This window comes from Neurospora tetraspora (genome assembly GCF_033439725.1).
Source record: "Neurospora tetraspora strain CBS 560.94 chromosome Unknown B0H65scaffold_7, whole genome shotgun sequence".
NCBI lineage: Eukaryota > Fungi > Ascomycota > Sordariomycetes > Sordariales > Sordariaceae > Neurospora > Neurospora tetraspora.
The window spans coordinates 642120-653765 of record NW_026944389.1 but is presented as its reverse complement, the minus strand read 5'-3'; the positions used below and the strand labels follow the sequence as shown (position 1 = coordinate 653765).

Below are 11646 nucleotides of genomic sequence, written 5' to 3'. Positions count from 1 at the left end.
CGCTCTTTTTTTTCCGCCATGATATGATAATCGGCTGAATCAGTACTCTGGAGAGGTGGTTGACTTGACGTTCCTGAAGAAGAATCATTGATGGTCGATTTGCCACTAGACAAAACGGACTGCACTACTGGGTAGGAAGGGCCGGCGCGCTGATGGAGTCGGAGACGGTCTGTCTATATCGACCCGGTCAAGATCCTCAACATGCGGATGGCTTCGTCTTTGACACGGCGCGGGTCAACCCTCCAGTTGCGGATAGCGGCGATGAAAAACATCTTGAGTGAAGGCTTTTTGCATGTAGCCGGTGAGGTTTGTGACGTGTTGGTCAGTTGGGATCCAATGGATGCTCTGGTGATATGGTGGTTTCTAGTGAGCTGACGATAGTGCGAAGGTTGTGTCCGAGGAAGATCGTGAAGTAAACAAGGCGAAGGATCGTGAACAGGAAGAAGTTTCAGGCTATCAAACCCCCAACACTTATACTCCCAGGCAGCCATGCCCTCTGGTGAAGGTTTGCGTCATCGCCTCCGATATCGTGAGTAGCCTAACATTTGTTAGCCGTTACTGTTTCGGGATGAGCAAGTTATCCACCAAATGACCTATCGTGACCCATTTTGGCGAGTTAAGATGCCTCAAAAGTGCTGCCAAGAGCTTTCTTATCTCTGTGAGCACCTTGGCGGCTAGTCCTCGGTCCCGAAGGTCGACCTCGAGAAGAGACGAAAGGAAGATGAGGGGGTGGCACGTGATGGTTCACGGTGAGCTTCTGGCTGTCCGGACTCCGCTGTGACCGTCTCGAGCCCGAACCTGACCGCGAAGAGTCATCGTTGACAGTACTTGGTGTAGATTGCTCATTGTGTAAAAGGAGTTCATGTGACGAGCGCTCAGTCACCGACGCTGACGAAGCAGGATCTAATCAGACCACTCTTCTCAGCCCTACGAGATACGTATGGATTCTTGATCGTGGCTTGGAGTCATGGAAGGTTCGCAAACTGTGAAAGAGTCATAATCGCGGTCAAGAAGTGTCCTGCTGGTGGATGTCGCGGACTGTGTTCGGGTTTCGAAACTTGATGTTCTCAGCACGGACCAGGTGGATATAGTGCCAACCGCATCGACCAATGGATAAGCGCGGAACAAATAGAGTTATCGCCAATGCCAGGGACAGCCGGCAAATAGTGGGGCTTTTCGGAGGGGTTCGGCTGGCAAAGAAAGTGCGAACAACGAACGCATCACGAACTTTTTGGCAACAACAATTCCATGTTCATTTGCGATGGAGAAGGAGCTGCCAAGGAATGATGACACAATTTTCTGGCAACCTCTGGTCCTTCCAAGTTGAGCCGCTGGAGGACAAACAGTCTTTGTCTTTATTGTTCCTTTTCGCAATCGCCATCACAATCGCAATCAAAGTGTCGGAGATTCTCGACCAACTTTGTACATTTCATCTCTCCTTTCTCGTCCCGTCATTCCACCCTCTGTTCCATTCTTGTCGCATTCCACATTGACAACTGTGGCGGATGGATCTCCAAGATTGCTGACCGGAACAAAGCGGAAAATAGCGAGGGCGCGCTGTTCTCGCTGCCATGAGGACGCGAGCTCGCTGTTGACTCAGGGGGCGCCAGCCACGTCTCTTCCGTTGTTCCGAGACCTCCCGACGTTCATTTTCCAAATGTCAGGGTAGACAACTGCCAACAGAGGACTGACTACCCTGCAATCTGTCAGAAGTCGAGACTTGGGAAGTCAAAGGCGCAGAACATGACCATGTGTACCAACATCTTCAACCATCTTTGCTTCTTTCACGAGGAAACACTCTGACGCTCAACATCAGATGGCTCAGCCCTTTCAAGACATCAAAATCATGCCAAGCTCTGCGGCTGAATACAATGTCAAGATGACGATGATCGCCATGCGAGGTTGTCGTCGTCCCGGGACATTCACATGGGTCATCCCTTTCCCTCCTCCACCCGTTCCACTCCTTCCATACTCCCGATTTAGTCCCGAACATTCCGGGCTCCAACCACAAGCCAAGTCAAGTGTCAAACGCTGTTTGCTGACCCCTTCACAAGCTTTGACCAATCGACTGTCACATGTTTCAGCGAGCCCAACCTTCTGGAAACCACCTGCACCACCAGTCACCACTCCCGAGACACCAAGATCGTTGGCCGTTGATCATGGGAGGAGATCTACCCTCGAAACAGTCACGGCTTCGTTGCCCTGGTACATATCAGCATGTTCTTCGACCGCCGCCAACACCGATGACCCCTCCCAAGTCATGGAGCATGTTTCCCAGAATAACCCATATGATAGGGACAAGGGAAGCTATGGAACACCGGAACAAGGCCCTTCGTTCGTTAGCGGTATCAAAGGAAACACAGAACTCTGACCGTTCATCTCGTCCTCTCGGGTTTCCGCATGCGATCCAGTGTTCATGAATCAAGTCCCAATCCGGCCTCTTTTCGTTCCCACACACCCTCCGCCACGGCGATCCTCGGGTGTGCCCTACGTTCGTCATAGCTCCATCGCGTCGCGATTCATAGTATCCAAGTGTATACGAATCTTCTGTCTGATGGAGCTGCCCAGTGCTTCGGTCATGACTCGTCTGTATAAAGGTTCTTCTGCCTCGTCCCCCTACCTCGTGATATCCCTTGAATGCTTGAAAGTGTGAGACGTCATCTGAATCACAGTCGTTCGTTCTTCTGTCGCAAACTCACAGCATCAGCAACCATGGCTCATCGTCTCCCAGACCGCTCCAAGCTTCGGCTCTTGACTAAGGGCGTAACGTCTGCTGGTTCGTCCTTCTTCACTCCCGCACCTCTTGTCGGCTACGCTGCTCTCCGTTATCCTCGCGCCATCTCGACAAGCAACAACGCCAACAAGCCTGTTGCCGCCATTCCTACCGGCCCTGTCTCTTCTGTTCTTCCTGCCGCTTCGGAGGTTAGGGATGGAAATGCCTTTGCTACTCTGCCGCTCACGTGGCCCCACGAGGGTTGGAATGAGAATGTTCTCTTGAACGTTGTTCCCAGCCATCGTAAGCCTAGGACTTTCGGTGACTGGATTGCCTGGAAGATTGTCCGCACTTGCAGGTACGTTAGACGTCGAAAACTTCTGGTCGTTCATTGTTAACAGATGCTCCCCAGATTCTGGATGGATCTCGTCACGGGCATGCGTCCTGAGCAGCAGGTCGACTCGAAGAATCCCACAACTGCTTTGGCTGCCAACAAGCCCCTGACTGAGCGCCAATGGGTAGGTTTCATCCCCGACTATCTGACCTCGTGCCCTGCTAACGACACTAGCTCGTCCGCTTCATCTTCCTCGAGTCTATTGCTGGTGTTCCTGGCATGGTCGCCGGTAACTTGCGCCATCTCCAGTCCATTCGCCGTTTCAAGCCTGACCATGGCTGGATCAAGTCTCTTCTTGAGGAGTCCTACAACGAGAGGATGCACCTCCTCACCTTTCTCGAGATGTACAAGCCCGGCTGGTTCATGAGACTCGTCGTGCTCGGTGCCCAGGGCGTCTTCTACAACGCCATGTTCATCTCGTACCTCTTCTCTCCCAAGATTTGCCACCGCTTCGTCGGCTACCTCGAGGAAGAGGCTGTTCATACTTACACCCGCTGCTTGCTTGAGATGGACCATGGCTACCTCAAGAAGTGGTCCGACCCCAAGTTCCGCATCCCCGACATTGCTGTCCGCTACTGGAACATGCCCGAGGGTCACAGAACCATGAAGGATCTCATCCTCTACGTTAGAGTACGTTTCGTCACCACTTCTGCAAGCTTGTTCTATGCTAACATATCACAGGCTGATGAGGCTTCCCACCGTGGCGTCAACCACACTTTCGGCAACCTCGATCAGGTCGCCGACCCCAACCCCTTCATGGAGTGTCCCGGTAGCGGAGTCGTCAAGGCCTTCCCCAAGCACCTCTCTGTTATCAGGCCAGCTGGTCTGGAGCGTGAGGAGGTTATCAGCAAGGAGACTCACTAAACATCCAACGCCACAATGGAGATACCTTGTTGAAGACGCAAAGGCACGCGCGACTGTCCCTTCTTTCCCGGCTTGGAGAAGACTCAGTGGACCACCAGCCTCTTTGTTTCCTTTCCCCTTCCATCCGGGATCTGGTGGAGTAAGAAGACACACTCTGAGGATATACCCAGGTCTTCTTGCTGCTTGATTACGGATTACGGCCACAGACTGGCCCCATTTTCTTAATGGTTTCCTTTTTTTTTTTTTTTTTTTTTTTTTTTCAGGTTTCATATGGAGTTCGGCGATCAATCACGCATTTACGCGAGCATTTTCATTTTTGCATCCGGCATTCATCTTTTTTCACACTTGGGTTTGGGGAAGCTCGGATGCTTCGGATTATCGGATAGAAGGAAGATAGATGGACAGGGGGTATTTTGGATAGCGCCCCCTTTTTTGGGCAGCTGTGGTTCTAAATATGCTGCGTTAGACTCCACTGCAAATAGACTGGACATGATTCATTTCATGTTGCACGGATTTGACGCGGACCCTTATCTCTGTGTTACATTGTTTTTTATCAAATCGTTCGAACGGGTTTGTGAAGCCGTCATAACTTGACACCTAAGGAGGGAGACGATGTCCACTTGGTTTATCTGTCAGTGCAGCAGGATATAAAATGTTCCACTTGCTGGAGAACGGTGGAGTCATGATAAAGCCGGGGGGACTGGAGAGTTGACGTCAGTGATAAGGTCTTGATGTTGAAGTTGTATCAAGTTATCACGACTCCATCGGACAACACGACAGACAATGAACACCTTCTCGATATCCCACCTTGCAAGAACTGACACCAACGTTCATCCTAAAACTTTCCGTTTCATACCTCTACGTACAGCAGGAGCCCTTGCTCATCACCGCTTTACTCGTTTGACAGACGGTATACGTTGAGGTAGTGTAAACTCCAGCTGTTAATTGCCAACCGTCATCCCCCTGATGAATTTCGGAGCTGGTCTCTTCCCCCATTTTATCGACGACAACAACGTTCATCCTCCGCTTTCTCGTATCAGCTCGTTGGAAGCTAGCATCGTTCGGCTTGTCTAGGTAGGATGCCATTCCTGATGTGCACGGGAAGATCAAGATGGCGCTGCGACCATCTTCCCTCCTCGTGCTGTGATTCCGGCCAATCTTTGTCCAAATCTTACTCAACACATCTGGAAGTACAGACTAGGTGTGAGCCTCCCTGGCCAACTGGCCCGAATCCAGTCTCACACCCAACGCCAATAATGATTGGTCGGAGTTGGAGGCTGTTCTGGTTTTGAGGAGGTTGAGCCGCATATGCCACACACACCGAGGAAACCACCAACCACCAAAGCAGCCACCGAAGACACCGAAGCCACCGCTGACACCGAAGCCACCGCTGACACCGCCGACTGCCTCTCTGGGCCTTCGTGCCCATGCTTATCAACCTCTTGTTCTTTCTAGGCTCCGGGGTTGAACTCTTCGCGGTTATTTGTCGTGGGATAACATGAGGCCGGTTGATGAGCGGCCAGCATTTTTGTCGAAGTTCAACTTTGTCTGGACGCAGAAGGAACAGCCAAGGAGATAATCAGAATCAAGAGGTCGACTGTCTTGCAGTTCGAAAATTGCCGGCTCCGGAAGCCTGTGAGGAAATATGCCAGACCTTGGAATCGACGTCGCCCTTGACGGACAACATCACTCAACGACAGTGATGTATGATAGGAATTAGTTCAAAACGAGAAGGAAACGAGTGGAAAACCAGTGCTGCTTCCCTAACAAGGTGATTCAAAGACCAAAGCAAGCAAGCAGAGAGAAATAACCAAAAGCCACATGGCATCAAGACGTTGAATCTGTACCATAGGCGATCGTGGAGGAGCAAGATTATCAAGTCCTAGTGGCAGAGGCTCTCGACGAGATAGGAATTGCTAGTGTCTGGTGGAACACTCTTTGTTTGAAGGAGGGCGTCGGCGAGAGTGGTAAGTGTAAGTCTTGTGGATTTGATACAAAACCAGCATCAAGTTCATACATCGTGCAATGAATACCTCTATGCACAGGAGGGGAACTCGAGTGTCATAAGCCTGCTTCTGAATCTCACCATATCTTGCAAATATCAGCTGTCTCACTGTTCTTCTTTGCCATAGAAACAGGCATACACAGACTACACAGTCACAATCACTCATCTTGCGTACCTCTAGGTTAATAGTACCTCAAACTCTCAAAAGGCGTTGGCGAAGTCAAAACAGCCAGTGCCTGGCGCCAACGTTCTCCCAAGTGACGCATCCAAATCGACTCCATCTCCGCAAGAGATCGCCCGGCCTCTAGAGGAAAGAAATACAGGGCCCTAGCCGGCAAAAGAAGATGGCAGGAAAACACCAAAAAATGGCTGCGCAGTCCAGGAGTCGAACCTGGGTCTTCCACATTCTTGATCTTTTCCATTTGTTCCCCCAAAATCGGTCTTTGAAAGTGGTTCGGCGGGGATTTCAACCCGCATGGTCTCGAACTTTGTGGATGCGTTAACCACTACGCCAACCGCGCTTTTTGTTGAACAGAAGGCACGGACGACTGACCTATATACCTCGAGGACAGGGTATGTATCTCTGCCCGCCGCTGAGACCTGGCAGCGTGGGCACCATACTCCTCGTTCCTTCCTGTTTTCTCTTCGAGTTTGGTCACCCGCCCACAGACTTTGGACGATCAAATTCTGGCAGGCAGCCGTGCTGTTGCCCTGTCTCGGGCCTCGCAAGTTGAGACGGGTTGTGAGTCCCCCGCGGGGCTTCAAAACCCTCTTCTTCTTGCTCCCACTTTCTTCCCGTCCTCTTCCTTTCCTCCTTCACTTCTTCAACCATCACCACGAACACAAGTCCTCACTCATCACAATCACAACCAACAAGCTTCGCAAGAACAAGCTCCAAAAGCTTCTTCATCACAACTACAACAAGATGTCCTCGCCAGTAAGTCTTCAGTTCAACTTCCCTTCATTGCGATACGGTCTTCCACCTCTTCCTTCCACAACACCGCGCGACCGTGAGACAATCTCAGATCGTCCTGATCGCGGCCCCTCACCTTGACTCTCCTTCCACCGCATACCTCCATCTCCTTCGGCACAAGATCATTCCTATCACGCACGAAACTTCCTTCTATGAGGTAGTAAGCTTCTTCAAGGACACCCGCGTCGTCACCACCGTGGGTGATCCAGGGAGGTCACTTTGCTTTCACTCCAGGGTGAATGCAACATGACTCCATCCGAGCATTTCAACTGACAATAACAGCAGCAGCAGCAAGCTCACCACGAGCAAACGAAGAAGCATCACACCACCGGCACCACCTGTCCCGGCCCGTTCCCTCATCCGGCCCAGCCCATCGCATCCACCGCGGACACCGCGATCCATGCGGTGGTGACCACCCGGCCCCAGCACCAGACTTCCCGTGCCCCGGGCCCCTTCCCTCTCCCAGCCTATGCGGTCATCCGCAAGGCCGCTCTCCAAGTTTATGTGACTAGCACCCCCAAGCCCAAGGGGCTCCCTCGCCCGTAAAGAACACAAAGCGTGAGTGGCACTTTCCTTTCACTTTCTTGTCGTTTGTTCGTGGATCTGCCAAGATCGCAAGCAACAAAAGTCTGACATTCCCATAAACCAGCCACTCGAATCCCCTTGGCAGTAGCCACTCTTCTCGACAATCTCTTCCTCCTCAACATCCTCCTCCAATGCTCCTCCCTCCACTCGAACTTCCCTGCATCCTTCTCCTCCGGATCTCTCTCGTACACCGTCCGTTGCAGCCTTTTCCGCATTCGGACATTCTGGGTACCCTGAGATCTATTCCAGACGACTATAAGCACCTTCGGCATCTGACCGACCATCTGCATGAAATGCTCCGGGCTAGTCCTGCGAAGGAAAGTATGGCCAGCCAAGTGCCAGGCAGTATCAGGGTCTTCGTCACGATCCATCATCTCGTGAAACGGTTTCATGCAAGGTTTGGCGAGGTTCCTCCCTTTCCTATGTTCATCGACGGTCTTTCCAATAATAAGGACTGTCGCCCGGCCCCCACCCCAAACTTCCTTCAACATGGGGGCCGGGGTGCTTCCAACAGCACACCACTGGACTGCCAGTTGGGCTGCCACTGAAGCCACATCCCACCGGCGCGTTACCGGGAACGTTGCCCCAGAGGCCGAACTCGCCAAAGCCTGCTCTTAGAAGCATGAGAACTTCGACCGCCGCCGAGGCCGGCGATGACTTCCTTGTCAGCAGCCAATATACTTCGTGCAATCTGCTTGGTGACAGCCGCATGAGCGGGACGAGCAGCGCTCATCGACAGACAGATCCTGATCGAATGTTACGAGAATCACATCCGTTACTGTCGGGAGAAGGCGGCCCCGGGACGTAGCACACGTGGCACCCAGCAGCTGTGAGCGCCTCCCCCGGCCCCCCCCTCCGGCCCCCCCCTCCCGCGCCTGTCCAAACTTACGCAACTCACTACGGGGGGTCGGGGGGGCCCCTGGACGTCACCACCAGCACGCTAGCAGAGTTGCTAGTGGCAGAGTCGCCAGCCACCACAATAGCAACGGCCGCGACCTGTGCTAACAGAAAAATATTAATAGTAGAGGTATGTGTGTTTGCTTGTTTCCATACAATGTCTTCTTTTGCTGTGGTTGTAGTACAATGACGAATGCTGACCATTTGTTGTGATAGGTGCCCGCGGGCGTAGCCCGCCGAAGAGATCAGAAGGTGGGGGAGCGCCAGAGGAACTCGATCGAATTTTCCGTCGTGTCCCTAACCTTGGCTTGATCGCCGAGAAGAGGAGGTAGAGGGGGGAGGTAGAGAGAGGAGGTAGATAGAGAAAACAGAGAGTGTTGAAGCAGACTGTCGCCTTTGAATTCATTGATGCACGCATGACTTCGTATACCTCGAGCACATGATTCATGATCATCATCCCCCTCGCGCATGCTTACCAGCGTACGCTCTATGTCAGTTAGCCTCGACAGAGCGTGCACACTTCGAGCACCTAAGACTGGTAAATTGACCATCGTCTGTCTCTAGTGGCCACACTGGCGAAGTTACATTGAGGTGTGTAGCCGATACAAGGGGAAGTAACAGCATTAAATCTCGGCCCTGGCTTTGCCGGGTGGGCGATGAGTTTGACTATCAACATCTTGCACATACAATCATCTTCACTCCCATGTCCGCTTTGCCAACTGTAGAGGCATCTTTCCTCTTCCGTTCGCAGAGGCACTACGGATGGAATGTTTCCGAGGAGGTAAAAACAGTCATCATTGCCGCAATGGCTTCTATTTCTAGCAGTGAAGGTTGTCGCTGTCGAGTGTCTTGTCTTTTGGTGGATGACGAGACTGTTGAAGTTCTCCGGTACCAGGTCATACGCCAGTTTGAGAGGCTGGTTGATTACCTCTACGATTGGAGTTGCCTGCATGTTCTACGAGCATACCATCCTCATGAGTTTGACTTGCTGGTGTCTCATGTTGTGAAGTTTGACCTTCGCACTTGGCCTTGAGAGTTGAGAAACTTGAGAACCACTGCTCATCAACCTCTGCTGGTATCACCTGGCCATGACTCCTCAGATGTTTATCTTCACAGCACGGAGATAGGGTTCTTTCCCACTCAATCACTAATCCATTGCTCTCTTCAAACATGCAGAAGGTTTTTGGGCAAGAATAGCACAAGTAGACACTTACTCGTGAATGTTCGGCCATGGGATTGAACAGCGGAATGACCAGAGGATAGACTATAGTAATGGATTCCAGACCTTCCTACGTCGTGTCGTTAAAAGACGAACTCGAACTCGGTGGATGAAGTTGAAAGCTGACATCGTAGAGGCAAGCAAAAAAGTAACATGCTCACTGAGTCTACAAACAGCACCTGTTCCGAGCCCTGCTCATTTTCGGTAGTCAAGCTGTTGGACGGTGTCTTGGCCTTCAGTCTGTCCACACAAGTTCTTCAAATTGATTGTACTTCCGGGACACTGCTTGCTTGTGTCGTAGACGTATGGTGGTAGAGCCAACAGGTTGAAAGGATTTCAAGTAGAGGCAGAGAACGGGAAGACATATATGGAGTTTGATCGAAGTTGAGAACGAGGCTGGAAACTTTCATGCGCGAGCTTTTGAGGTTAAGTGATGTTGTTTCGGCATTGGAGTTACCATCCCCAACCTCCGCGTTCCGGAAAGAAGAAGTGACTGTGCAAGCGGTAGCCCTATGGAATCAGTTGATCATCGAACCCGGAGTTATCCCGCGACGGAGTGAACTAAGATATGAATACTACTGTGTGTGTTGAAGATATAGATGTATGGTAAGAGGTAAAGTGACGGGAAACTGCTTGAAGCATGGAAAGAAAGAGGAAAGAGGGCGAGAAGTGCTCGACAGTCAAGAGATATGATATAAACACACAACTGCATCCATAGGTCGGTTCAAGCCACCTCAGTTCAGCAACCTTCTTCAACACTAGCGGTATCCTCGGTCTCCCAAGTAACGGCACAGAGTCAAAGGCGAGAGGTCCAGCGTGGACGCTCAAACTCAAGTCTCACAACCCCACGCAGAGTTCACCAAAGGCAAAAGGTCCAACAGACCATCAAAATAAAAGGCACAAGACGAAGAGGAAGAAAGCAAAACCAGAAAAAAAATATGCGCGGTCCGGGATTCGAACCCGGGTCTTCAACAGGAGATCTTTTTTCTGATTGCCCTCTGAAACTCGGTCTTTGACTTTGATTCGTCGGGGATTTCAACCCGAATACTTGAATCGAGTGACGCGCTATACCACTACGCCAACCGCGCTTTTTTTCTTGTTGGAAACGGGACCCAAAGAGGTACCTTATCTACCCGAGGTGACGGGACTCGGGAGGCAAGTGAAGCCAGCTGGTAGTGGCAGGCAGAGGGGCAGAGGCGGGGTAGAGGGCAGGCAGGTTGAAGCTCGGGATGGAGGGAAGGAGAGAAGTAAGAGGGAAGGAGGTAGGTAGGTACGGAGGTACCTCTACTGGCTGTACCCTCGCTCTAGTGACTGCTCTTGTGGGCAAGAAGCAGGAAGTTTTGGACGGGGGCCTGAAAGCTTCGGTCCCGTCGTCTGATCCTTCGCTCTTGCCACTGTCCCATTACTCTTCTCTTCCTGCCAGCCGAAGTCTTTCCTTCCGTCCACAATGCCACCTTTTGCCTTCCTTCTGTCGTGCAACTGGCAGTCATTCGGCTAGCAGAGGCAGAAAGACATGTCAAGAGTTGAGAGGGAAGGAAGGAAGAAGGAAGATAGCAGACACGCACGCCATTATTGGCTGTGGCTCTGGCCTTCGTGTAGTGACTTCTCTGAAGACGGGCAACCTTGAGAGCGGGGAGCGTGACAGCTTCGGTCCCGTCGTGTGATCTTTTGCTCTTGCCCCCGCCTTCGTACCTCTACATACCTCCACTGGTCATCGTTCTGGTGACTGCCGCTCTGGAAGACGGGCAAGCTTGGGAGCTTGGCAACTTCGGTCCCGTCGTCTGATCTTTCGGTCCTGTCGTTCCTGCCAGCCGAAGTCTTTCCTGTTCAGTCTGCCAGCTTTCCTCCTGTCTTGCCACTGGCAGTCTTTGTTTCCGTCTTGTCTTCCAACTGTCTGACACTTGTCCAAATTTGCACTCGTTACGTACCTGCCCCTGGGGAGGTATAAAGCTTCCCAAATCTTCAACGCGGGGCAAATCTTTCTTCTTCTCTTTTC

At 51.8% G+C, this 11646-nt stretch overlaps 3 protein-coding genes and 1 non-coding gene across 4 annotated transcripts; 2 read left to right on the top strand and 2 right to left on the bottom strand.

Annotated features, from left to right (window-relative positions):
- Positions 1 to 173: 173 nt before the first annotated feature.
- On the bottom strand, positions 174 to 491 carry B0H65DRAFT_432533 (uncharacterized protein; the record flags this gene model as incomplete). The annotated part of the gene is made up of 1 exon (XM_062825010.1): positions 174 to 491. One exon carries the CDS (start codon positions 489 to 491, stop codon positions 174 to 176), a length of 318 nt encoding a protein of 105 aa, XP_062678205.1.
- A 2221-nt stretch (positions 492 to 2712) lies between these two features.
- On the top strand, positions 2713 to 3971 carry B0H65DRAFT_511176 (alternative oxidase mitochondrial precursor; the record flags this gene model as incomplete). The annotated part of the gene is made up of 4 exons (XM_062828465.1): positions 2713 to 3071; positions 3126 to 3231; positions 3282 to 3737; positions 3789 to 3971. 4 exons carry the CDS (start codon positions 2713 to 2715, stop codon positions 3969 to 3971), a joined length of 1104 nt encoding a protein of 367 aa, XP_062678204.1.
- A 3269-nt stretch (positions 3972 to 7240) lies between these two features.
- Positions 7241 to 7495, top strand: B0H65DRAFT_432671 (uncharacterized protein; the record flags this gene model as incomplete). The annotated part of the gene is made up of 1 exon (XM_062825021.1): positions 7241 to 7495. A coding segment is annotated over one exon (255 nt), but the record flags the coding sequence as incomplete, so codon positions are not given.
- A 3094-nt stretch (positions 7496 to 10589) lies between these two features.
- B0H65DRAFT_t379 lies at positions 10590 to 10738 on the bottom strand. The gene has a single exon. It is a non-coding gene; the product is annotated as a tRNA-OTHER (tRNA).
- Positions 10739 to 11646: the final 908 nt, after the last annotated feature.